The sequence below is a fragment of the Orbicella franksi genome, chromosome 1 (assembly GCF_964199315.1).
Source record: "Orbicella franksi chromosome 1, jaOrbFran1.1, whole genome shotgun sequence".
Classification (NCBI taxonomy): domain Eukaryota; kingdom Metazoa; phylum Cnidaria; class Anthozoa; order Scleractinia; family Merulinidae; genus Orbicella; species Orbicella franksi.
In genome coordinates, this window is record NC_138145.1 from 16,982,083 (window position 1) to 17,005,806 (window position 23,724).

Here is a 23,724-nt window from a genome sequence, read left to right on the forward strand (position 1 = left end):
ACATCAGTTTGCGAGAAGCCTACCTTGGTACCTTGTGGTCCTGGCGGGCCCTGAGTTCCCGGGGGTCCAGTCGCGCCCTAAAATAAAGGATCTCAAATTAGCACCCATGATTATGGGCCCATAAGCAACATTACAGGATCCTTCTCACCATTGGTCCTTTTGCACCGGTTTGGCCTGCAGGGCCACGCGGTCCCGTGGGTCCCTAACATAAAAAATAAAATCCATTACTATCCAAGAAGAGTAGTTCTCTTTCATAACATAACAGGTAAATCTTGAGAGTTGAGACTTGCAAGCAATTACTCTGGGTGCCGAGGTTTCTCTTGAGTACAGGATCAAAACATTTTAAAATTCGCTCTATGGTGAGATGCTTGTGAAGTTCGTTTCTCAATGCCATACCAGACTCAGTTTAGCCTCTGTTTCAAAATGAGACTTACAGAGGAAAAGGACAACCGGGAAAAAGCCTATAGAATTAACAAGGAAGCAATCTCAGGTAACGTGACTACCAAACAATGTTACTTTTAAATTTTAGCCTTTGAATACTTTTGCTCGTACTAGAAAGATAATTAGATTTGGATAGATTACGTCGGATATAGTAAGTACTTGAGGACGCTCTGAAACAACTCTTGGCAACTGGCAAGGCGAAAATATATTTAGCCACATGGTGAATCATGATCCAAATAGAATTTGTTCTTGCAAGCATTTCAGTAATCTGATATAATCTTAGGTCAATTAACTAAAGGACTTAACATTTAATTTCACATGAAGTGCCGAGTTCAATATACCTGCGGGCCGGGATCGCCTCTGTCGCCTTTAGCTCCCACATCACCAGGTCGGCCCTGTGTCAGAAATGCATGTCAAGTAAGCCTACATGAAGTGTGTACCGGCTATGCCTATCCAACTTGTGGCGACAGATGATCTTTCTGCTCAGGTGGCCGCTATATCACTCAAACTCCTACTTTGTGCGTTATCTTAGATATGAGAAGGAGTTGAAATATAGATGGTTTTGTACCCAAGAGTTTGACACTTGGTGATTCCATTTACTTTAAAATATGTGTTACGACATGTGTGTTTCGAAATAAATGTTACAACATCCACCATTATATAATATTGTAATTTCATTTTTATAATTTAGCAACATCTAAACCTGAAGAAGTATGGTCTGGCCATCCGAAAATATGTTTTAAATATACGACGTTCTGTCAGCCTTGCAATAGCAGTCTTTGACTTTTCATCGTTTCACTATAAAATCAATTCTTTGCGTAAGGCTGCTTTCCCCTTAAAAGGATTGTGGCGCAATCTGCAGTGTCTAAGGCAACTGTTGTGTTGCGTTGGTTGATAATTCAAGATTTGCTCTTTATCAAACCTTTAGAATCCGGGAATCATGCTTTCTTTCTGAGCGAGGGTCGTGAGGTTAATTCTATTACCTTCCCCTCCACACCCTTTCCCTTAACACAGTGACATCCCCGTAAGTTCACACCCTGCCTCCACCCAGCCACAAACACTCGGGACAACTCATGGCAACAAGGTTGTTAGACGTGACATACCGGTGAACCTGGTGTCCCTGGCGCGCCCGGATCGCCTTTTGAGCCTTGGTCTCCCTGTGTAAAGATTTATCTTATTTAGCTGATAATTCAACAGACGAAAGTACAACAAAGGCAAACAGTGTCAAAAATAATTTGAGAAAGGAGGAAGCTGCTATTTACCTTATCTCCTGATCTTCCATCACTTCCGGTGTCACCAGGCTCACCTTGGTCTCCCTGTGGAAAGGAGGGGGAGGAATCACGTCACAAATATGAAAGTATCTTGGCCAATAATCATGTTTAAAATTGCTTCAACAATGGAGCATGCAGCTCACCAAAAGTTATAAAGCATTTCCACTTCTAAAAAAATAAAACCAGTTGTAACACAAGAAGTATTGCTCCGCAACGACCATAGCTGCACAGTGATAGATTGTAAAGTGAAACTTGTAATAAGTGGAAGCCCTCAGGTCCCTCACTAGTTGGGTGTCCGTTTAATATCAAGCCCGCTTAATATAGGTTTCTCTGGAGTCAGCAAATCCAATGATATATGGTTAAATCAAAGGCTCTTTAAGCCAACTCGTGGATTGATCAGGCGAACTCCATACTCACAGCATAAGTAGTAGGTGGTTTTAAAGAAACCATGCGTGATTGGGCGATATTTGAAACGGACATGTTCGTATAATACATAAAACATGGGTGGTCCAAAATATTTTGTCCAACTGGTTTTCAATGTGTGCTTTCAGTTTTAACATTCTATTTTAGTTCTGGCTCGCCAAGAAGCAATCAACATTAAAAAGTGAATTCTACTTCCTGACATTGTAAATCCCACGTGTGTCTAAAGTGTGTATTTCTAATTTAACCTTTTGAACTTTGCTACCAAAACATTACAAGCGAAAGAGAAAGCACCAAAGTTACGCATTCACAAGTTAAAAGCCCATTAAAAGATATTTGTTACCTTAGCTCCTGCTGGCCCTGGTGCTCCGCGCGGCCCCGGCAAACCTTGAGAGCCCTGCAAGGAAAACAACACAGAGAAATGTTGTATGCTGTCCAATATCCAGTTCTAGTGGTAACTGGTAAATGGGCTGTAAATTGTACTGGTAGCCGAGAAATCGCCGAAAATTTAACTAACAACTGAGACTCCACCACCCCCATCCAGAACCTCTTGTTGTCGACTATACAAGAGCATAAGTATTCTGAAAGTAGGCGCATAATCACGGAGCCATGAGAAAACACCGTTTGAAATCCCAATTCTCTGTCGCCATGTTAAAACACACCTGCGGTCCACTAGAGCCTCTTTCTCCTTTCTGCCCTCTCGGTCCTGGAATGCCCTGTAAAATATCCAACAAGCAATGTATTAATATTACACAGCTTTTCCGAATAACGCAGAAAGAATATGCTCCATGTTCTTTGAGGCATACAAGCAAGACGTCCGTAATGTTTTGTATCATAACACCTAAGTGATTTAGCTTCTAAGTAATCGGCAGCCGGCTAAACCATTACCACAGTACAAACTTCATTTTACTTTTGACCATAATCCCTGCGGGGCAATGGGCCGGACACAACAGTACAACTTTCAAACTATGCAGCACCCACCGGAACACCCGGAGCGCCGGTAGGTCCGGGTGGTCCACGCTCTCCGTCACTACCTTTCTCGCCCCTGGAGCCGGTAGCCCCCTGGGGGCCTGTCTCGCCGGCTGGTCCCTGTAGAGAACAAGTACAGGTCAGAAACAAAATCAAAACAAAGGGAAACATGCTGCAAATAGGGTTTAAGGTGATTCCTTAATATTGCATTGCGCATCCCTATTGCGTACGACTTTCGCGTACAAAACGTAAGAGCTTTCCCTAAAACTAAGCTCGATAGCGAGTTAAATGCTCCTTTTCGCTTAAACGAGCACGGTGACCCCCACTTTTTATTTCATAATTTCAATGAAAACAATATCCTCAATAACTGAGAAAAAAATTAGCAGAAATCTATGGCTACTTTTTTGGCAAATGAAATAAATACTACAGAGGGAGAGATAACGGGCCCAACAACGCCTGTCCAAATTAAGTTCCTTCAAAGGATAACAAAATGCAGGGTATTTGAAGACATTTTTTCTGGTACGTTGATGAATAAACAATCAAAGAAAGTCAAACTCTGTGAGATATAACACGCTGCATTGAAAAAATAATCTATCTTTTTTGTTGTGCACGGAGATTACCAAAAAGTCACCTTAATAACCGTATTTGTCAGCATTGTGGCGTAAAAATAAGCACGGAAACCCCCTCTTTTTACAACGTTTTTAATATCTCCTTGTCCTGTAACAACAGCATACCAAGTTTCATCGGAAATCTATGGCGGGTTCTTTTACTAGGGAATCACCTTAATCATGACGCCAGGAATATTTTGAACACAATAGTGAGACGAAAGAATCGAGCGTTATGCCGGAATAATAGTAATAAAAACTGGTGGACGGTTGGAGGCCTTCCGAACATAAAAGTGAGAGTTTTTGAACATCAAGCATTAGGATAATAATGAAAAATTTACACACAAAGCGAAGTTCACTTACAGCCGGTAAAACGCATTCCAAAGTCTAACTGACTAAATCCAGCATGTATTATTAGCGTAAAGTAGATGATACGAGCATACTGTTTGGTCATCTAAATGTTCACCGTATGCAAGGTAAATGAATACGACTGTTTTAAAGCATTAAACTGTTCAGTGTGACTGTAATTCACATATCAGGTTCTATTATACATAGTAGTCATCTCCACGAACAGTGTGTAATCCATCGCTGTTTAACAAATTGGAGAGTAATATTGTTTCTATCCGTTCTTTAACTGTTTTACGACGAGTCGTCCGTGAGACAGCTCTTTCTCTCCCTCACACTCTATATTTGGATTCTTGTACTTACTGGAGGTCCAGGCTTTCCTGGTAAACCCACAGGTCCGGCAGGCCCGGGGGGACCCTGGAGAGTAAAATGAAATGAACATTTTTCAGTACAACGATTTCAACCACTCTAATGTAATTATTTCACGTTTTGTATTTAGCTAATAGCTAAATTTTCTTTAACTTGACAGACTGACTGTCGAGCAAGAGCGGGAAAACGAGCGAAAAAAAAGTCGTCACGAGAAAAAGGTTCCCTCTCTCCCATTTTCCGCCTGCCCATTTCTTGAACTCTCATTTTTCGCTTGAAAACTTGTAGTGTAAGCAGAGCATGCTGATGAGTCTGCAACTATAATTGCTGATTATTTTAAAGGCACCTACAAAGGCCATTGCATCATAAGTGTCTCTAAAGCAACAGTATAAAGTTTGCATAAATATACGGACCAACAAGTACATTCAAGTCCCAATTATGACATACAAGCTTCTCAGCGTTGCGGGGCGATTTGCTATTCTTATAACACCACCTGGGAGATTTAAATCATATATACAACTTGTCTGGTGTTTAAAGACCTCAATTCTCACAATCACCATGCTTGACTAACTACCATATATTCTAATGAGAAATTCTATTTTGATCTTTCAAGATGTTACCTTGGGTCCTTGTTCGCCTTTCTTTCCAGGGATTCCCGCGGCTCCTTGTGCACCCTGAAAAACACATTGATAATTTGAAGAAGGACTGGAGAACCACACTGCCTGATTAAATATGATCTGTCATCTTCACCGTACAAAACTGTTTCATCAAAGCGACATAAGGGGCGAATTGTGGCATTGAAATGAATACGCAAGTAAGAAACATAATACATTCGAACCGTGGGTGAAAGATTTTATGCATGAAAGACAATCGCAGTCATGTTTGGTAGTGGTGATAATAAATCCTGAAAAAACATTCGGGCTTGCCCGATATTCGAACTCAAGGTCTCCACGACACCGGTGCAATGCCCTACCAGCTGAGCTGTCAGGCAAATGGATGACTACTGTCGCAGTCTAAGGACGTTTAACAATATTGGTTATGTGTTAGCTAAGTTATTTAACGAATTTCTTTCTGAACTTATCAAGTTGATGGCGTCATAATCTACTTTAACTTCACCAAAGCTACTAAAGTTACTACACATCTAGCTGTTGCTGGCAGAACAGGTTTAATATCTCACGCGGTGTTTTTCAAGAGGCAGTGCTGATAAATTCTGTGTCATACCTTCTCTCCCTCCTCTCCTGGGGGCCCGGGCGGCCCATCCTCACCAGGGCTACCCTATCAAACAAAACAGAGACGTGTTTGTTTACAATTACTTCCATTGTGTTGCATGGCGCTTCGCTGCAATGAGCACTTCTTTTGCTAGAAACACGTAACCTGTTATTCTTATATGTTTGTTACATAACACCTCCATTACCAATCAGGGAGAGTTTAACAAAATGTTCAAGTCACCTTTTGCCTTGAGGGTATTACCCAACTGAAATTTTACCAACATCATGCCAGATTAAACTTGTCTATATCCCACCAAATAGCATTTCTCGAGTCATCACTTCACTCTGACTTTCGTAGTTCGAAGTGAATGGAATTTTTGCAACTACCTCTAGAAGAGATGCTCATTCATGATTTTGATACGATCCCCTTGTCAAGTCACACAACAAAATCATATCACGCGTAAGTTTGGAGGAGGAGGAGATTTTCCCTCGCATTGGCTAAATGGTTTTAACCCAGTACACTCAGATCATGAGTAAAGCAAATTGTTTGTACAAGTCTTCTTATTAGACTACTGCCAAAGTTTAACCCAATATATTTAAAGCAGCTATCAACCTTTTACTTTTTACAACGTCACTCTAACTCAGTGGTAACTCATTGTGGCAAATAAAAACGTCTAAGTATTACTATCTATCTAACGATGTCTAAACGTTTCGCTGATGTTAATGGAAACAACAGTGATACAACTGAGCACAACAATTGCCATGACTTACGGCAAGACCAGATTTTCCCTCGGGTCCAGGCTCTCCGCGGGCTCCTTCTTCTCCCTAACAACAATATGCAAATAAAATTCACAAAATGGAAATATATTTAAGCTATAATCATCAATTTTTCCTGTAAGCATGTCCACCCTGTCTTTGTTTCTCGAGACGCTTTGACATCAAGAGGCTAGTTCTTCTTCCTAGTTTATTTTCGTCTTTGCATACTAGCGAGCGTTCGTCTTTTACAAACAAAACAAGTCATCTTCCCAAGCTGTGATGTGCGCATGCTCACTCACCCTACTACCTTTCTCTCCCGGTGCTCCTTGAGGCCCTTGGCGACCTGGCCGTCCCTGAAAACAGAAGGAAGTTAGCTTTCAATCTCTGTTTGTATAAACACCTATTCTCTGATAACTCAAACATGAGGAAATCACTGAAAATACTCTACATGAGGTACTTACCGCAGGGCCCTGGGGCCCTGGTTGTCCGGGAGGCCCACGCATTCCTTGAGGACCCTAACAATATGGAAGAATAAATTTGTTTAAATGTTTAAAATGTGGAGCAATTATTGAGAAAAGATTCAACAAACTGCAGTTTCATGCTTGTCTTACCTGTCCGCCGGGAAGGCCAATTGGTCCTTCTACTCCCTTGGGTCCTGGGGCGCCCTAAGGATTCAAGAAAATGGTCCTGAGGAAAAGCCCTTACTCAGGGGGTCACCATGTCACAACTGTTATATTGACATCGGCAAGGATATCACATAAAGTTTTTCGCTCTGATAGACCTTCCAAGCGAAAATTACATCAAAACTTTTAATAATGGAAGTAACGGCATATTAGTTTACAAAACATAACCAATTTTGCAGCTAGATAAGATTTATTTTTACCAGCAATTCCAAACTGGGTTTTCAAGACAGACCAAGTTCCTCTCTAACGGAATGTTGATACATTTTGATTTAGTGTAGTCTCGGAACGGACAGTAGTTGATAGTTTTGGTTATGGTTCGCGGAATCGTGGTGTTGTTGTGAGTGAAAAGCCTAACCTTTCGTTACATTTACCTCAGCGTATGCAAAGAAGATCTTCAACAAGATGAAGAGAACGGGAACATCAGGGAATGAAATACCTGTACAGCCAGTGACAATGTTCTACAAGGTCCCTTGTCAAACCTGTAGTCGACCACTAATATTGGGAAACATTTGAGAATCACGATGACAAAATACTGGTGAAAGTGTTCTCACTTACTGGCGGTCCCATCGCACCTTTCGGTCCTGGTGTTCCTGGTTGACCCTGAATAAAATCACAAAAAAAAAATTGTCTTGAGTACATAAAGACACATATTCAGATCAGGAGAAGATCGTTGGACTTATCAGATCACATTTAGAATAATGGAAAAGTTTTAGACCCTTTCAAAGCAAAAAAAAAAAAAATCCTACAGAGCATACAAGATGGAAAGATAACGGCATTAGTTCAAAACTTACTTACCGCTGCTCCGTCCTTGCCATCTGCACCTGGTTTACCAGGCTCACCCTGTTGAGAAAAGTAAAGTGTGACTTGAATTGCAGTCCCTGCTGATGAATCAGACATGTAACCAGCAATAGTGTTTTGCATGTACAAACCTTAGCACCATCCCTGCCAGGTTCTCCGGGGTCACCAGTTGGCCCCTGGGTACCCTGGAAAGGAGACAAAGAAAAATGACTCCGTCATGCATGTTACACATTATGACATGCAAACCAAGAGCTTAACAAGAGCGTTGATTATGGTCCTCACCTGTCGGCCACGTTCCCCTTTGGGTCCTGGGCTGCCTCTTTCGCCTGCTGGACCCTGAATCACAAAGTTAGAGATGCTTTTTAATAGATTGTGAGTAAAATCAGTTTTGGGTTAAATAGAGTAGTACAATGTGATTCGCATTTGCTTTGGTTTTGAATTACCATACTATGTGCTTGGCTTAGAAAACTCGCGCCACTTTATCATCCAATCAGAAGTAAAACCAAAACCAATCGTCATGTGTCCGTTCGCACATGTTTTCCCGCGCTTCGCGTCAGCTACTCGCATTTGCTTCTAGTTTTGATTGGTTCACCGGATTGTCTGGGTCCTATGCAATTGGCCCGAGTGAATACCTTGGTTTTGGTTTAACGACACTCAATTAAAAACCGCTCCAGTATTGTACTTATAATACAGTAGAAATTAAACCCACTCTACAGAAACCTGCTTATTGCAGACACATTTACGTGCTCCTTTGATGTTCGTATTAACCGGGCTCCACGGGACCCTAAGTTATAGCAATTTTCCATGACCACTTAATCTTAAAATATTGAAAGATGATATGTTTCACAACACTTAAAGTTTTGCGATTTTATATTAATATTTTCTTAAAACCATACTCAGTTTTCTTGATTTCACCATAAAGAATAATGATTCCCGCCATACAAAAGAGGACGTTTAATAATTTGAATCATGCAAGTTCAAAAAGTGTTAACAAACGGTCTTATGCTACAAAAAAAGGCCAAAGGCAAAAAATCTTATGTCACATGATGTACTATGTATAGTGCTTGCCGAAATATATCTTCTAGTTTTGCCAATTGTTGTCTGAATTTCGACACAAAGAACATTCTCGGATGATCATTCATTCTCTATCACATAAATTTCCTGTGATAAGCTAAGTGGTGAAAAAGAAAAAATGAGTAGAGAAATAACTTACCCTGCCACCAGGGATTCCAGGAGGGCCTGGAGAGCCAGTTTTTCCTTGAGGTCCCTAAAAGAAACCCAAAAATTCTTACAGATATTGAAATACTTCCGAAAAACAATTGAAAACAGTTGTCGACATCATAAATAAAACCATGAAGAGAAATATACAAACCGCTGCTACGCAAACTCAATCTTACCGTCTCTCCACGAGGTCCTGGAAATCCTGGTAAACCTGGCTTTCCTGGTAAACCCTAACAATCAAAAACAAAATGTATTTAAATAACCCACAGAGGTTTTCATTTTAGTGTCGAGAAGTAATTGGTTTTGCATTACTATACTACACGATTGCCTTATAATAACTCGCGTCACTTTTTTTATCCAATCACAATTAAAACCAAAACTAATTGGGACTATTATTGGGACTCGCCCTGACACGTCTCGTCTTTAAGTTTTGATTGCTTCATAGGATTTCTGTTTGCTTTGCGATTGGTTAGAGTGGTTTTGGGTTTTTGTCTAATAGCACTCAATTGCCAAAGAAGTTCATAATAATAAAATATCATTGCCGTCAGCTTCTCAAACGAATTTTAATTATTTAGTGATAACTTATCATAGATTACCATTGGTCCGCGACCTCCTTGCTGCCCTCGGTCTCCCTGAGGTCCAGGCGGACCCTGTGAAAATGAAGTTGGACAGCATTTGTTTTTGTTCTTGTTCAGCAAGAATGTAAGCTAACCTCGACACTTAATTTTATTGATAATGATGGTATAAAGCTACGTACAAGTATTAGACGTAAAAGTCACTGGTCCAAGTTATAACACAAGTCAAGTTAGTTCATAGGGTGCTAATAGCAAAAGCATAACTTTTTAAAAAATTAATTTTGTTGTTCCTGTGAGGAGAGATTCAGATGACTTTAATTGGCATTGAAGTCATGTGATGCAAAAGGTAAGAGTTAATGTACCCTCGCAACCTCAAGCCCCATCCTTTACATGGAAAGGAGGTCATTATGCTGATGGACCTTTCTTTGTGAGTCCTGGAATCAATTTACGGCAGGACTGACGTTTGCATTGTAATTGACTTCTTTAAACTTGTCACTAGCTTCTCAACTTTTACCACGACTCACGTCTACGACTTTGTTATCATGTTATTTGTCACTGGCCTGGAGGTGTGATCGAATATTTAGACCAAGATCACAACACATAGGCAGGGGTTTCATTAATGGTTTTCACAGGTGGGCAAAACTAATAGAACTGAACTCCTTTGTAAGAAAGACGTTCTGCTAGATGGTCAAACCAGCCCAGCAAAATCGTCCTCACGGCCGGTCAATTTTCCCAGTGACTGGCCCTTAATAAAATCCTTGCATAGGATGTTACACTCACTGGGTTTCCACGATCACCGGGCACGCCAGCTTCACCAGGAGCTCCCTGACAAGAAATTAACAGGATTTAAATAAGGTCGGTCAAAAGTAGCTTAACAGTTTACATTACAACCTGCTACTCAATACAAGTGGTGCTTATTATTGGTTAATTCTTTCTGGGTGTAAACTTTAGCAAGTATCTTAGGCCTGCAATGCGTGCAAAACATTAAAGCTGGGTGCCTACACGACCCTCTGCACACATTTGCACGTCTATGATACCACGTAATGTATTTTTCAGCCTTATACCCAGAGTCTTCGTTTCCCTTGACCAGTAGTCAGGGAGCAAGTGACCCTGGAAAGTTCTGATTGGGAATGGAAGTCTAAAAATATAGTCTACATGTATCTGCCTAACATTACTGACTAACACACGCCTCAGTGGAGTCTCTTGATGTTTTACGTCTGGTCACTTAACCGTTGTTTTGGAAGCCTGTCAAAATCAATCTTGTGATAGACCTCTCCAGAGTTGCTCATTTTGTTAAGCTTGCACAGTAAGGTGTGAAGACTTGAGGTATGAGATTGAAAATTGTTATTTTATAGAATACCTTGGTTCCTGGGGTACCAGGAGTTCCTGGGGACCCCCGCTCACCGCGTGGACCCTGTGAAACATATAAAGCATTATATTAAGGATGATAAAAAAAATACAGCAAGAAATGCACATAATGAAAATCTTGTGAAATTTTAGCCTTAAATAAGAAGTCTGTTCCTTTATGATTTAATATCAAGTTTATTGTTCATTGTTATAACAAGCATTACTACTATGACATTAGACACTTAAATTTCCAGGCTCTGTTGGACTGTAAGTTCCATCAACAACAAAAACAATCATGAGGCTTTAGTGACAGTGTAAAATGTAAGTCGAGTTTTCTAAGGTTCTGCATGGTGACTCAAGGAAACAAGCAATACATGGTCACTGAATTTCTTTGGAAACAAGAGGAGAAGGAAGGTATATGATCTGACTTTACCCTGCTTCCTCTTGCACCTTGTGGGCCCGGTGGACCAGGATCTCCCTAAAAACAAAAACAAAACAACATTAAAAATGTATCAGCATTCCTATATTGCTTTGTTATTTAAACAAAGCAACAATGACTGAATCAAACTCCATAATGTGTCAGTTAGTATCCTTAACCACAGTGTGACCTTCCAAAGAAAATCTTTGCCACATTGCTAAGGCACATTGCCAAGGCAGAAAAAGTGGCAACCATCGGATCGGCCAAATCAAAACTTTCAGAGGCAAATATACTTTAATAATGCAAAGACCTGATCCCAGTTTTGTCAGCTCTTAAAACATTCTGATGGTCTTAAGCCATCTCTGTAATATGAAAAATTAATCGCTCTTGTTATATAAAGTTCTTTTTTCGCATGAAGTCATCCCCAATTAGCATTCTGTTGTATCGCAGTAACCTAGAATGATGGATACAATAATAAAGTTATTTTTTATTATTAATATTTCATTATGAGCGGGCTGACCCTGATGCCCTTTGATCCATCTCGTCCTCTGGGTCCAGGGGCACCAGCATTTCCCTGAGAAACAAAAAAGTATGAAAGCATTATGACAGTACATGAAATTAAAATATTGTATAATACATTTCATAATTTACTGTACATGTGGAAGTGGGTTATTTGAATGGCAAACTACAACCCATAAGGTGCAAAAGCTTGCACATGCAAATTGGAACCATCCAAAAGAAAATTAGTAGACAAGTATTGATCTAAATGTACTGTACACCAGTACATAATCAATTCCAGTTTGTTTATTGATTGTCAAATGTGATGCTCAGGGTTCTCCCGAAAATTTGAAGTAGAGGGAGAATAACTTTGAGTAGGCGGCAGACAATGCCGATAAAAGGACGTGGAGTGGTTTTATCAGAGCCACGTGGAGGGGAGGGGGGGGGGGGTGACCACTACTTTTTATTGTGGGGTCCGGGAGCCTTCCCGGAAAAATTTTGAAATTGGGGTTCTAAAAAGTGCATTTCAGTGTATTTTAAGCAATCATGGTTTTGTTCTTTTCTCAAAGAAAAGCAATTTCACCGAGAAAAACATACATGTCTTGTAGTGTGTTACTGTGGTTGAACAGGTTAATCATTGTCATCCGTATCAAATTCGAAAAAAATATCAAAAACGTCAAAAACGTTCTCATTTTTGTGGTCAATCACGCGTGTAAAAACAGATGAGAAAGCCAAACGAGAAAAGAGTTTTGCTGGCATTGAAGGCACTAGATTGAGGTTTGACATTTATTTTGTTAAAAGACAAGTTTTGAGTGGCTTTAACACAGTGCTAGGGGTGGAATTCATTGAACGTGATGAAGCTTGTGATTGGTGACCGTTGCAAGCGGAAGCCTCTAATACTTGGTGAAGTTTCCAGCGGATTTAAGCTCAGAATTTTTTCTGATTAAGCGTGCGGACCATCATCAACGTTTCGAGCCTTTGCGGTAGTTTGGGTTTTTCGCTCATGATTTCAAAAGTGATAAAATTAATACAATCAAACTTAAACTTGGCATATTTTGCAAATGTTTCGCTTCATAATGAAGCCTTGAAATAGTGCATGTATTTATTCATACTTCCCTGCTCGATAAGCTCGCCTGTTTTATATCTCACTTTCAATATTTACACAAACATCTTACCGCTGCCGAGTTTTTAAAGATTGTGTAAGATCTCGCAAAGTTTGTTTCTTTTGTTGAAAGAAATCTTTGCAGTTATGTGTTCTCGAAAATCCTCCATGTGCGAGCCAAGCACTGGGTTGCAAGTCGTTAAAAGAGCTAATTAAATTACGCGTACATTCACTGGAGATAAAAGAACTAATTTTAATTATATTTTTGAAAGAAAGCAACTTATGACCTTCGTTTGTGCCATTTCTATTTTCTTTTCAATTTATTCCAGGTACTGGACAGCGATTGCTAGGTTTTTCGCTTCATTTTCAGAGGAAAAACTGAGCTTTAACTTAACCCCGGCTGTCAAATATTTCAGTGCTGCTGTCACGGCTCAGTGCCCACGTCACGTTTTTGGCGGCAATTCTCACGGCCCGAACGATTTCAGATTTCTTTTATCTTACAGCTACAAGAGCTGTACTTTTTTAATCGCCACGTATTTGCTGAGAAAATTAGACATATTGTTTTCAGTTTATGCTTAATTTTATAGACGGATAGGCTCACACTGTTACAAACAATTTTTTTTCATGATTTATTTACTATGAGTAGCCGGCGCGCCAAGGACGACTAGACGGCGAATTTCGACGGTCGCCGGAGCTTACGGAGAACTCTGGTGATGCTAAGAGGTTTTCCTCTGTTACCTTTTCTCCTGGTTCTCCCGCATAGCCAGGCATTCCAGGAGAGCCTCTCTCTCCCTGAAAAATCAAATAATGATGTTTAATGAATTTAAGGAGATTGACTGTGTGTCCCTTTTGTCGCTAAATTAATATACAATTTAAATCTATGTCTAAGTTACAACTTTTGACTGAAAGAAAAACCCAAATGTTTTAAAAGGCTTCTGCAAGAATCATAGAAGAAGGTTTTCAAAGGGGAGTTAACTCTCACCAATGGATGAGAACCTGTGAAAATCCTGTGAATAAACCTGTGATACACCCTATCAAGCACCCTATGCAAACAGACTGTGAATTTTGCATGAGGCAAATTCTGTCCACAAGCACAAATTGTAGACCCTGTTAACCCTATTAACCCTGACCAAGGTTTTTTACAAAGTTTTAAACCTATGGAAAATGCTTTGTTCGCATGTTTTCAAAATTTCTCACCTAGTGAAAAGCCTGTCCACTAATACTTCAAAGAGTTCACAGGTTATTTTACTGATTTTCCACTGGTTTCCTCAAGTGTCTCTAGCACCCATGTTTTTATGTTCTTTTCTTAAGTTTTTCTGAGAACAAAAAAGTTCTCTACTGTATTTGAAAACACTCACTAGGTCCTTTTTATTACATAACCATATTTCAATTTCTTTGTTTTGACCCTTTGGGTCATTAATAACTACTACATGAATACCAATTTCCAATTGCTGTATCTCCCTGTTATTTTACGAACCTTCACATGACAGTTTGTTTATTTGTCTAATGTCAATAATTGGCCGTATGTGCCTAATGGTATAAAGAGAAATGAGTTCATTATGTTACCAATATCATTGTGCAATAAATATTTGACATTAACCTTTGTTCCTGTAGGTCCAGGGGGACCAGATGGACCTGGAATTCCACTTCGGCCCTAAAATCCATAAATACACCAACAAACAATTAAAAAATAATGTTCATGCTACAAGTACAAACAGTTTTGAGTAGTGTTGGTGTTGTCCATTGGTGGTGACACTTCTGTGACGTTCTATCAATGAGTTCAAGCCGTTGACCCATTGTGCACACCCATTGATTGTGTGGCCATAGCCTTAATTACTATCTTTATTTTTAATACTTTTATATGTTGCCTTGGCTTTTGCACTAAGGCTTTTCTTGTGAGTTATCCTATTTTCCTTCTTCCTTCTAAATACAATTGAAATAGTCTTCACAACAAGCAAGTGTGATGATACACCTATAGCCATTTAACAAACTTTTGTCAAGTTTTCAAGTGGTGAATTTACCGTGGAGGGAGATGCACATGTGACTCCACGTCTCAGTGGGATTAAAGCAGGTCCATAACCTCTACAATACAAAACGGCTATGTACATTGTACAAAGGCCAAAACACCAAATAGCTTATAGTAGCCAAAAGTCACAAATCATGTCAGATTCAGGCTAGACAAAAAGAAACATGCTGGCTGTGATTAGCTAGCTTCAGTATAGTTAACATACAGGTCATGAGCTCATGGTTTCTCTGAGGACCAAACTGATTATCTACAGCATACTTTGTAAAACAAGCATACTTTGTAACAACACTGACCTTTGGTCCTTCAGTTCCTTCTGGGCCAGGCAGTCCTAGTGCTCCTGCAGCACCCTTCAAGATAACAATCCAGCTGTAAGTTAGATTTACAGTAATTCTAGAGAAGGAGTAGATAGGATTGAAGTTCAACACAGATGCAAAGCTCTAAAAAATCTCCCCATTTCAATTCATCCTGGATTGGAAGATAGCAGAAAGACTGGTGTATTAAGAAAAAAAATGCATTTAAATATAGTACAAAGGCTGCAATTAATGAAGATGACTTGAAGTACTGTTTTATTGTTAGCTGTATAACTCAATACAGTTATGTTGGTAGTACTTTTCATGACCTTGGCCCTGTAATAACAGAGCAAAGTACTCTGTACATTGGTAAACTTAACTATGCAACTGTAAATATGTCATAATTTTGCATGGTTTCATGTAATCCATCATTTGACTCACATCTTCGCCTTTGGGACCCTCATCTCCTTTCGCACCAGGATATCCTGCGAGTCCCTGTGGATGAAATTGGAAACAATATGATAAATTATGAAACAATGAACTAGAAAAGATGGTCAGTTTGCTATGTAGAAGCAGAAATCTGCTGTGTGCAAGTGGAGGAAAAATCCAATAACAACACACCAACCTCTTCACCCTTTTCTCCTTCAGGTCCTCGTTTTCCTCTACTTCCCTAAAGACATTAACATTCTATTATTATTTATAAAATACGTGAGATACTATGTGCGCTCTCATTGGTTGATAGGTGTGTTTAGATAAGAGTAGGTAAACACAGTTGTGACGTTTTAGATTCACGCATATTATTGAGAAATATTTTACTAAAGCAATAGAGGACTTTTTCCATGTTTACATTAAACCTCATCTAAACACTCAGGGGGCTGGGAAAATTCTCAAAAATTATGCAAACCCTTGGCTACATCTCAGGCTTGCATAACTGTCTGGAATTCTCTGAACTTCCTTCGTGTTTAGATGAGGCTATGTAAACATGGAAAATGAACTCTGACTTGATTCCTTAACTCTGGCGCTACTATTATTAAAGGTAAACTGGCCAGGTTACAGTACTTATACGTGCACATGACATGTAAAGTACAGATTGAGCTAAATTGAAAAAAAGTTGAAAATGATAAGTCTTTAAACATCAAATGAAACGTTGAAAATCAGAAAGCATCATGACTTCTTTATCTCAAACATTGTTACATGTTGCAAGGTTCACACCGACAGTACAACAGTATGATGGTACAATTAAGTTACATTTTTGTTTTGTTGGAACTTTTCATTTTTTAATTTGTATGATGATATTGTAATTTTAAGTAGAAGTAATTTAATTGTAATCACAAACATAGTAAAGTGATACTGAGTTTTGGAAATGAGCGCTACATAAATTCATGTATTGTATTGTGTTGTGTTGTGTTGTGTTGTGTTGTGTTGTGTTGTAGTGTATTGTATTGTATTGTATTGTATTGTATTGTATTGTAAACAAATATTAACTTTATAAATGTACACAAATTTCAGGAATATTTTACTTTCTCTAATTTTGGAGAAATCAGAACAACAAAAAACATCTCTGAAAACATTCAGTTGTGATTGTGCGGCTCACCTTTGGTCCAGGAAGGCCTGGGTAACCTTGAGGCCCTCTTACTCCTGGTGCACCCTGGGAAACATATCAGCATATTAGTGGCCTGTTCCAGGCTCTCAGTAATTGGGGACAAGAGAAAAAAAGGGGCGAGCAAGAGAAGAAACAAGGAAGGACTGAGGCAAGGAACGGCTTAGACTTTTCAATACAACCTAGATTGTGATGTATGCTTGAGATTACAGCATGGTAACTGATATGGTAGCAAATATGAGACAAAAGGAAAATCAAAATCAGACTGTTTTAAAACACTTTAAACCAAGGTCAAAATATTATCAAACAACAACACACACTGCTAGCTAACTCAGCATCTACAACTGAATAGATGGGGAGTAGGGTAGCCAATAAGAGAATGGAAATTTTGTGATAGAACGCTAGTAGATTGTATACTAAAATAGTTAGACTGAGAAAATTAATAAACATGTGCATTGGTATAGGTAATCATACGGTTTTGAGTTCAATTTGGAATTAATTTGCACGAGTGAGTTTTTCAAAAGGCTGAAATTGCATGAGCCGCTTCGGCAAGTGCAATTTCAGCTTTTTGAAAAACTCACAAGTGCAAATTAACTCCAAATTGAACAAGAAAAACCGTATGATTACGTATTAATAATATAAACATGAAAAAATTCGCCTAGAGGAAGTGCGGGAAGATCTTTCTTGAAGCCATTTTTTCTCATTTGAGAAAACCTTTTTCAAAGTTTCAGCGCGAAATTTTCGTCATCATTTTACGTGATATCATTTTCTTAGAAAATTCCCTGCTGTCTTTCAGTCAATCATAATCCAGAATTTCCATGTGTAATTTGCATTGGTGTTACACTTTTTGCACTGACGTTACACTTTTTGCACTGGTGTTACACTTGAACTGCACTCTTCTTAGCCAATCAGAATCGAGTAATTTTTTCATGTGTATTATTATGCCAGTAATAAATCAATGATTGACATTGGTGTATTGTACATGTGTATGGGCTTATGATAGATCTCACATACTCTGTCTCCTTTTGGTCCAGGTGGTCCCTCTATGCCAGGATATCCCTAAACAAAAGAAAAAAGGATCAGAAAAATAACTTATTGTGTAAGAATAACTAATCATTGTGTGAAACTCCTTTTACAGACATCTTGATGGGGATTCAAACCAGATAATTGAACTGTAGTTATTAGTATTAATTAAATGATCAACAGAGAGCATCAAAAAAAGTACACTATATGTACTTGTTTTGTCATTTATTTCAACTGATGACACAACAGACATCAATGATTGACAGATTAGTGAAGTGTTAAATACACTGAACATATTAAATTTATGTCAAGGCTTTTGTCAAATACCTGTGTTTGCCTGTGCAGAAATGAAGTGGCCCTTAAAATTTGACTGATTGTAATCTTTTCAATCCAGCACCCAACATTTAAACTGAGATTAGCCATTAAGAGCTATTTCAACTGTTTCCTCTCTAAAAAGACAGCTACATTTAACATACTGGCACCCAATTAATATCTCCCTGCTCACCGGTACACCATCAGAGCCTGGGAATCCCGGCATGCCAACTTTTCCAGCCTCACCCTGAAACAAGGAATAAACTGACTGTGTTTCTGTTCTATCATAAGATATTAGTAACATTTGTAATAATGAAATAAATATAAATACACTTTAAATTAATGCAACTTAATCAAGTTAGAGCAAATAGGCGGACATCCAAAATAAAGATTAAAAGACATAGCAAATTAAAGACACAAAGTTATATTTCTTTAACAGAAAATAACTGCAAGAAAACAGTTTTTGTAGTGACAAAACAAACTATGCTATAGTAAGGACAAATAAGTAAAAAGAGGTCAAAGATGTTCATGATATGGTATACCTTGGGTCCAACAGGGCCAGGAGGGCCTGGGATGCCAGGAGGTCCCTGAAAGGAAATACAAAAATATTACATTAAATAGAAAGTTCCTTGATCAATAGATGCTTGAATATGACAGTAATAAAAAAGACAGAAATCTTGTTATTGCTATACTGCGACTCAGTAGCTTAGCCTGTTGCTCCCATACAATACAAGACTAGATCTGAGGACTTCTGACTGGGTGATAGTGAATCATGGAGTGTTCTTCCCTTTTTCTGGCTTTACCTCACCATGGATACATCAAGATCACTGCTAGCCCTCTACTGGAACAAGAGCAACAAAAAATTAATGAGCTGCTTATTGGTCATACCGGTGTTCCTCTCATGCCTTGTACACCTTGTATACCTGGTGCACCCGGAGGACCCTAGAAAAGAAACCAAAAGTGTCACATTATTTTTTACAACACTGTCTTTCCACATTCCTCTCACGCTTATTTTTACCACATTTACCAAATGCAAACTGATGTCCTCCTGGTTCAGTTACTGAGCTAATATACACATCATTTGTAAATTTCACAATTATACTCAGATTCATATTTTCCTGTTCAAAGAGCATTGCAATGTACATTGCAACGTTCAATGTCATTTCAATTCCAGTGAATCTGAAAGTACAGTCCTTTTCACTTAACCTCTGAATCAGATTCACATAAACTATCATGTTTTCTTAATCTCCCCAAGATGGTCAAAGCTTTAATTTGCATATTGTACATAGATATGTACTAGCTAGTATCCTTACAGGTAAATTTGATCTCTAAGAAAAGCTATTTTACAGAGCAATGCACTTGGTTCCCAACCACATGGTTGAACTGAAGTCAATTAAGGTAAAATAGTAAAGGTGCACTATCCTACATTCATAACTTTGTATTTAGCTGTTTAACAACTTTAAGTTATCAAAGAATGAACAGAAAAACCAGAATGGTATTTTACATGAAAAAGAAACATGGTAGCTTCAAATGTGTACATAAAGCAACTAAATAGCAAATTTCCAGTCTACCAGAGTCTTCTCTCCAACCTTTTGATAGGCTGCCCATAAAATTTACTCATACCGTTCATTAATTCACAACTCCTGGGTGTTCAGGAGAAATTGCCTTCTTGAATAATACAGGTGCAGATCCATACTGCTTTCCCCGATTTTATGGAAATCAGTCAGATTTATCAGAACTTCACAGAAACCCAGGAAAGGGTCCTTTAGAAAGTTCAAATCCAAAACGTTTCCAGGGGGAGCATGGCCCCAGACCCCTCTAGAAGCTTGGGCCTTTGGTGCTCAGTTCAGATATTGGTCACCATTTATCCTAGATCCACACCTGTAACGTGCTGTGCAAACCAATAACAACACAAAGACCCTGGCCAAGGATCAACTCAGACATCTCAATCTAGAGTATAATGCAATGTTCTAACCACAATATCTCCCACCTCAGTACGGTATGTAATTATATGGTCACATTTTTCCTTGAAAACAAAAACGGAGCCTCACCGGGGAGCCTGTTGGTCCCGGTGGTCCTCTTTCACCAGTATTTCCCTGTTGATAAAACAAGGCACGTGGCAATGAGTGAAATGTTCACACCAAGTACACGTTTGTTGTACACCAGAATAACCACAGAGGTAAAGTTAAGTCTATGTTCAATCCCAGAGGTCAATCAGGCCAGCTGTACTTATCTTAGGTTTCTGTAGCATGAAGTGACTACTAGGAGTATTTCCAATTTCCCCTGGATGAGCTGCTAGTCCATCACAGGGTTACCCCCAGCATCAAATTCACCGCTTAAACCATTTACACCTTGGATGGAGAGAGGCAATGCTAGAATTAAATGTATCACCCGAGAACATAACGTAATGACTCCAGTTGAGGCTCAAACCCAGACTACTTAATCTGGAGTACAGCACACTAACCATTAAGGCTATCGCACCTCAGACACATCATTACTGAAGTTAGTAAGATAAGAATAACTTGCCTGCAATCCCCTTGGGCCAGGAGGACCTCTTGCTCCAGGTTCACCTTGGGGACCCTGTGATCAAAGAACAGCCAGTCTTGTAAAAATACAAAATTTTTTAAATTGTTTAACAAATATCTAAAACATGTTTTGGTTTTCTATCGAATTGGAAGTTTGGGAGAACGAGAACTGCTGTGGGTCCACATCTTTTTTGAGTTCTTCCAAACTTTCATGAGTGTTTCTATTTAACAATTAGATAATTTGCGCTCAATTTCTATGTGTGATAGCTGATTCGGGCTGTGTCCTCATCAACTGTCATGCATAGAAATCGAGAGCGAATAATCTAATTGTTTAGCACAAGTCATTCAAAACTTTATCTAAATCCTCTTCACAGACACTTTGAAAACACAAAGAAGCGGCTGCCAATTGTTAACATTCACAAGCGCTCAATGCTACACTACTGACTATCTACAACAGAATAGAGAGAGTGAGTAGCGTAGCCAATCAGAGAGCAGCATTCGTGATTGAATGCTAGCAGATTTATACTAAAATTCAAAAGAAACACAATAAACATGTTTATTTGAAATTCGTTAATTCTGGTTGATTTTAGTTATAGCAAAAGCCATGTCACCTGAGAAGCACATTCAAAGGCAATTTTGAGACTATATTTCTTTTAAGGAAATTCAGAGACATGCTTTTAAGGCTGTCGTATAAAAGTACATGGAAACTTCGAAAAACGTTGCAATAAAAAGACTAGAAATTTCACTTGACAAAAACTAAGCAATATCCAAAATTAAGTGTTCATGTTGTCAACAACTGATTTTTAATAAGGCACACAATTATGAATTTATGTTGAATTTTAACCTACCCTAGTAGTAAACATTCAGTTTTCCAGTTGTTCTTCAAGTAGCAAGATGGGGTTTACATTCAATTCACCTCCCAAAACAGTTAAAAGCATGGTTCTCTTATTTGCAAATATAGCCAAGTACCTGAAGATCTGAATCAAATCCTGGTGATTGACTTGTAAGCTTCTCTTCGTTTCACCTCTCTCTTTATTTTTTAATACCATTTCGCCAGATTGAATCGCCATTTTGTTTTTGAAAGACAGGGAGACTGGGAACCAACTGTTGCAGACTGGAACGAGTGACCGAATTCTTAATTTGACCAATCAAAGGGAACAATCTAATCTGAAACTTCGAATGTATATAGGGTCGATATAACGAATCTTTGCGCATTTATTTAGTTAGGGGCGTTGTTCCTTGAATGTTCTTTGTTTTTACTCGAGCTTCCGTAAGAAAGCCAGAATCTAAAAATGCATGCCGTTCTTTTAGGGCTATAGTTCCATGCGTTCCTAGCAGAGAGCGTGGAAACTGGTGATGAGATTGCGACAGCTTGGTAATCGTGTGCTCTCTCTTCGTGAACAACATAATTTACAGAATGTTGAGTTTTGTGAAGAAAGCCTTGGGAAGAATCATGCTTATACGCTCATCTCGCCGATTTTCATATCTACCGTTTTCGGAACGGGTCAGTCCACGAATTCTGCAGCTTGATTAGCAAAGTTTATGCTAGTTCTCACGAGATTACCAAATGAGCCAAAAATGGCTCAAACTACGAAAACGCTATAAACAAAAGTATGACTACAAACAATGGTGCTGAGACAAAAACCCCAGAGGTTGAAAAAATCAAGAATCTTCTTGACCAGAACTTCGAAGATGAGGCAAAGAACATGGAATCGGAAGAAGAGGATACTCAACGAAGCAATTTGAATAGTAAATATCTATACGTCACTTTTGTGTTAAATATCCTTATTCTTTTACTTATTTTTATTGTGTTCGATTCTTGCAAAGTACGATTTGATATTGCGACTCGAAGCCTGAATAAACGTTCTTGGAGCGTCTAGTTTTTTAGCAAAAACAAACAAGATCAAACAATGTGAAACACTCAAGATTGATGAGAAGAGAGATAACTCACCCGTTCACCAGGAACTCCACTCTGTCCAGGTATACCTTGCTCTCCCTTTTAAAATATAAACACAAAGATCAAATTCTTTCACCAGCAAAGTTAACAAAGAAAACGTGACAAAGGTGTGAAATAACACATGATTACTCTTCCACCAGCAAACTTAAGAAAGATAGCGTGACAAACACGAAACGAGGATTACTCTTCCACCGCAAAAGATAGTGTGACAAATGAAAAGGGTGATATGAGACTTACACTTCCGCCAGTAAAATTGGAAAAGATAGCGTGATCAATGCGCCAAATAAGAGTTACTTTTTTGCCGTCAAAGACAAGGTAAGATAGCCGCGTAAAGACCATTGGGTGAAACAACACTAACCATTCACTAAGGGCCCATTTACATAGAAAGAGGATGATCCTAGTGCTAGGATCATCCTAGAAGGTTCATTTGGTTTACATGCAAAAACGCGGCTCCTGAGACCAACTTTTCATTTGGTTTACATGCAGGATCGCCTTAGCACTTTTGTGTTCGGCGCGGTTGCAAAGCAAGGTGGCGGGCGACAATGACAAAAGCGTAGTTTTGGGAGTTCTTCTCTCTTTACTGGAGTTGATAACTGCCTTTCAGCATCAATTTGCCATTATATACAACTTGATATTTCTAACACAGCAACAGCGAGCGATGATTCCCCAACTAAATCACACTGCTGCCATTTCCAGGTTTTTTTGAGCTTTTAGTCGATAAGTGCAAAGATCCCGCCATGTTGTTTCTCACAACTCGTCCCCAAGGCCATCTCCGGTTTCAAGATGGTGGGTGGGCAAACTGGGCCTCCTGAGGCCGTTTACATGGAGGTAGGATCATCCTAGCGCCAGGATCATCCTTCCTCTCGGGCCCTAACAGAGAAAGTAGAGATTGCCTGACCAGTGCGTGAGCGAAAACGTTACTCCTTTACCAGCGAGAAATAGATTACAAGGCCGATGCGAAAAATAAA

General features: G+C 39.1%; 1 protein-coding gene across 1 annotated transcript in view; it reads right to left on the reverse strand.

Moving 5' to 3' along the window:
• Positions 1–23,724, reverse strand: part of LOC145493689 (uncharacterized) — a 54,651-nt gene that overhangs the window by 12,707 nt on the left and 18,220 nt on the right. The window contains exons 15-53 of the mRNA XM_081473159.1: positions 22,751–22,795; positions 20,801–20,854; positions 20,326–20,370; positions 19,163–19,216; positions 18,817–18,861; positions 18,468–18,521; positions 17,954–17,998; positions 16,934–16,987; positions 15,965–16,009; positions 15,781–15,834; positions 15,343–15,396; positions 14,624–14,677; positions 13,762–13,815; positions 11,944–11,997; positions 11,439–11,483; positions 11,019–11,072; positions 10,439–10,483; positions 9,680–9,733; positions 9,260–9,313; positions 9,076–9,129; positions 8,145–8,198; positions 7,994–8,047; positions 7,860–7,904; positions 7,620–7,664; positions 6,993–7,046; positions 6,843–6,896; positions 6,681–6,734; positions 6,397–6,450; positions 5,639–5,692; positions 5,038–5,091; positions 4,415–4,468; positions 3,114–3,221; positions 2,795–2,848; positions 2,476–2,529; positions 1,704–1,757; positions 1,545–1,598; positions 783–836; positions 149–202; positions 24–77 (exon numbers count right to left, since the gene is read on the reverse strand). Of these exons, the coding sequence (XP_081329285.1) occupies positions 24–77; positions 149–202; positions 783–836; positions 1,545–1,598; positions 1,704–1,757; positions 2,476–2,529; positions 2,795–2,848; positions 3,114–3,221; positions 4,415–4,468; positions 5,038–5,091; positions 5,639–5,692; positions 6,397–6,450; positions 6,681–6,734; positions 6,843–6,896; positions 6,993–7,046; positions 7,620–7,664; positions 7,860–7,904; positions 7,994–8,047; positions 8,145–8,198; positions 9,076–9,129; positions 9,260–9,313; positions 9,680–9,733; positions 10,439–10,483; positions 11,019–11,072; positions 11,439–11,483; positions 11,944–11,997; positions 13,762–13,815; positions 14,624–14,677; positions 15,343–15,396; positions 15,781–15,834; positions 15,965–16,009; positions 16,934–16,987; positions 17,954–17,998; positions 18,468–18,521; positions 18,817–18,861; positions 19,163–19,216; positions 20,326–20,370; positions 20,801–20,854; positions 22,751–22,795 (2,079 nt within the window). The remainder of the gene's footprint in view (positions 1–23; positions 78–148; positions 203–782; positions 837–1,544; positions 1,599–1,703; positions 1,758–2,475; positions 2,530–2,794; positions 2,849–3,113; positions 3,222–4,414; positions 4,469–5,037; positions 5,092–5,638; positions 5,693–6,396; positions 6,451–6,680; positions 6,735–6,842; positions 6,897–6,992; positions 7,047–7,619; positions 7,665–7,859; positions 7,905–7,993; positions 8,048–8,144; positions 8,199–9,075; positions 9,130–9,259; positions 9,314–9,679; positions 9,734–10,438; positions 10,484–11,018; positions 11,073–11,438; positions 11,484–11,943; positions 11,998–13,761; positions 13,816–14,623; positions 14,678–15,342; positions 15,397–15,780; positions 15,835–15,964; positions 16,010–16,933; positions 16,988–17,953; positions 17,999–18,467; positions 18,522–18,816; positions 18,862–19,162; positions 19,217–20,325; positions 20,371–20,800; positions 20,855–22,750; positions 22,796–23,724) is intronic.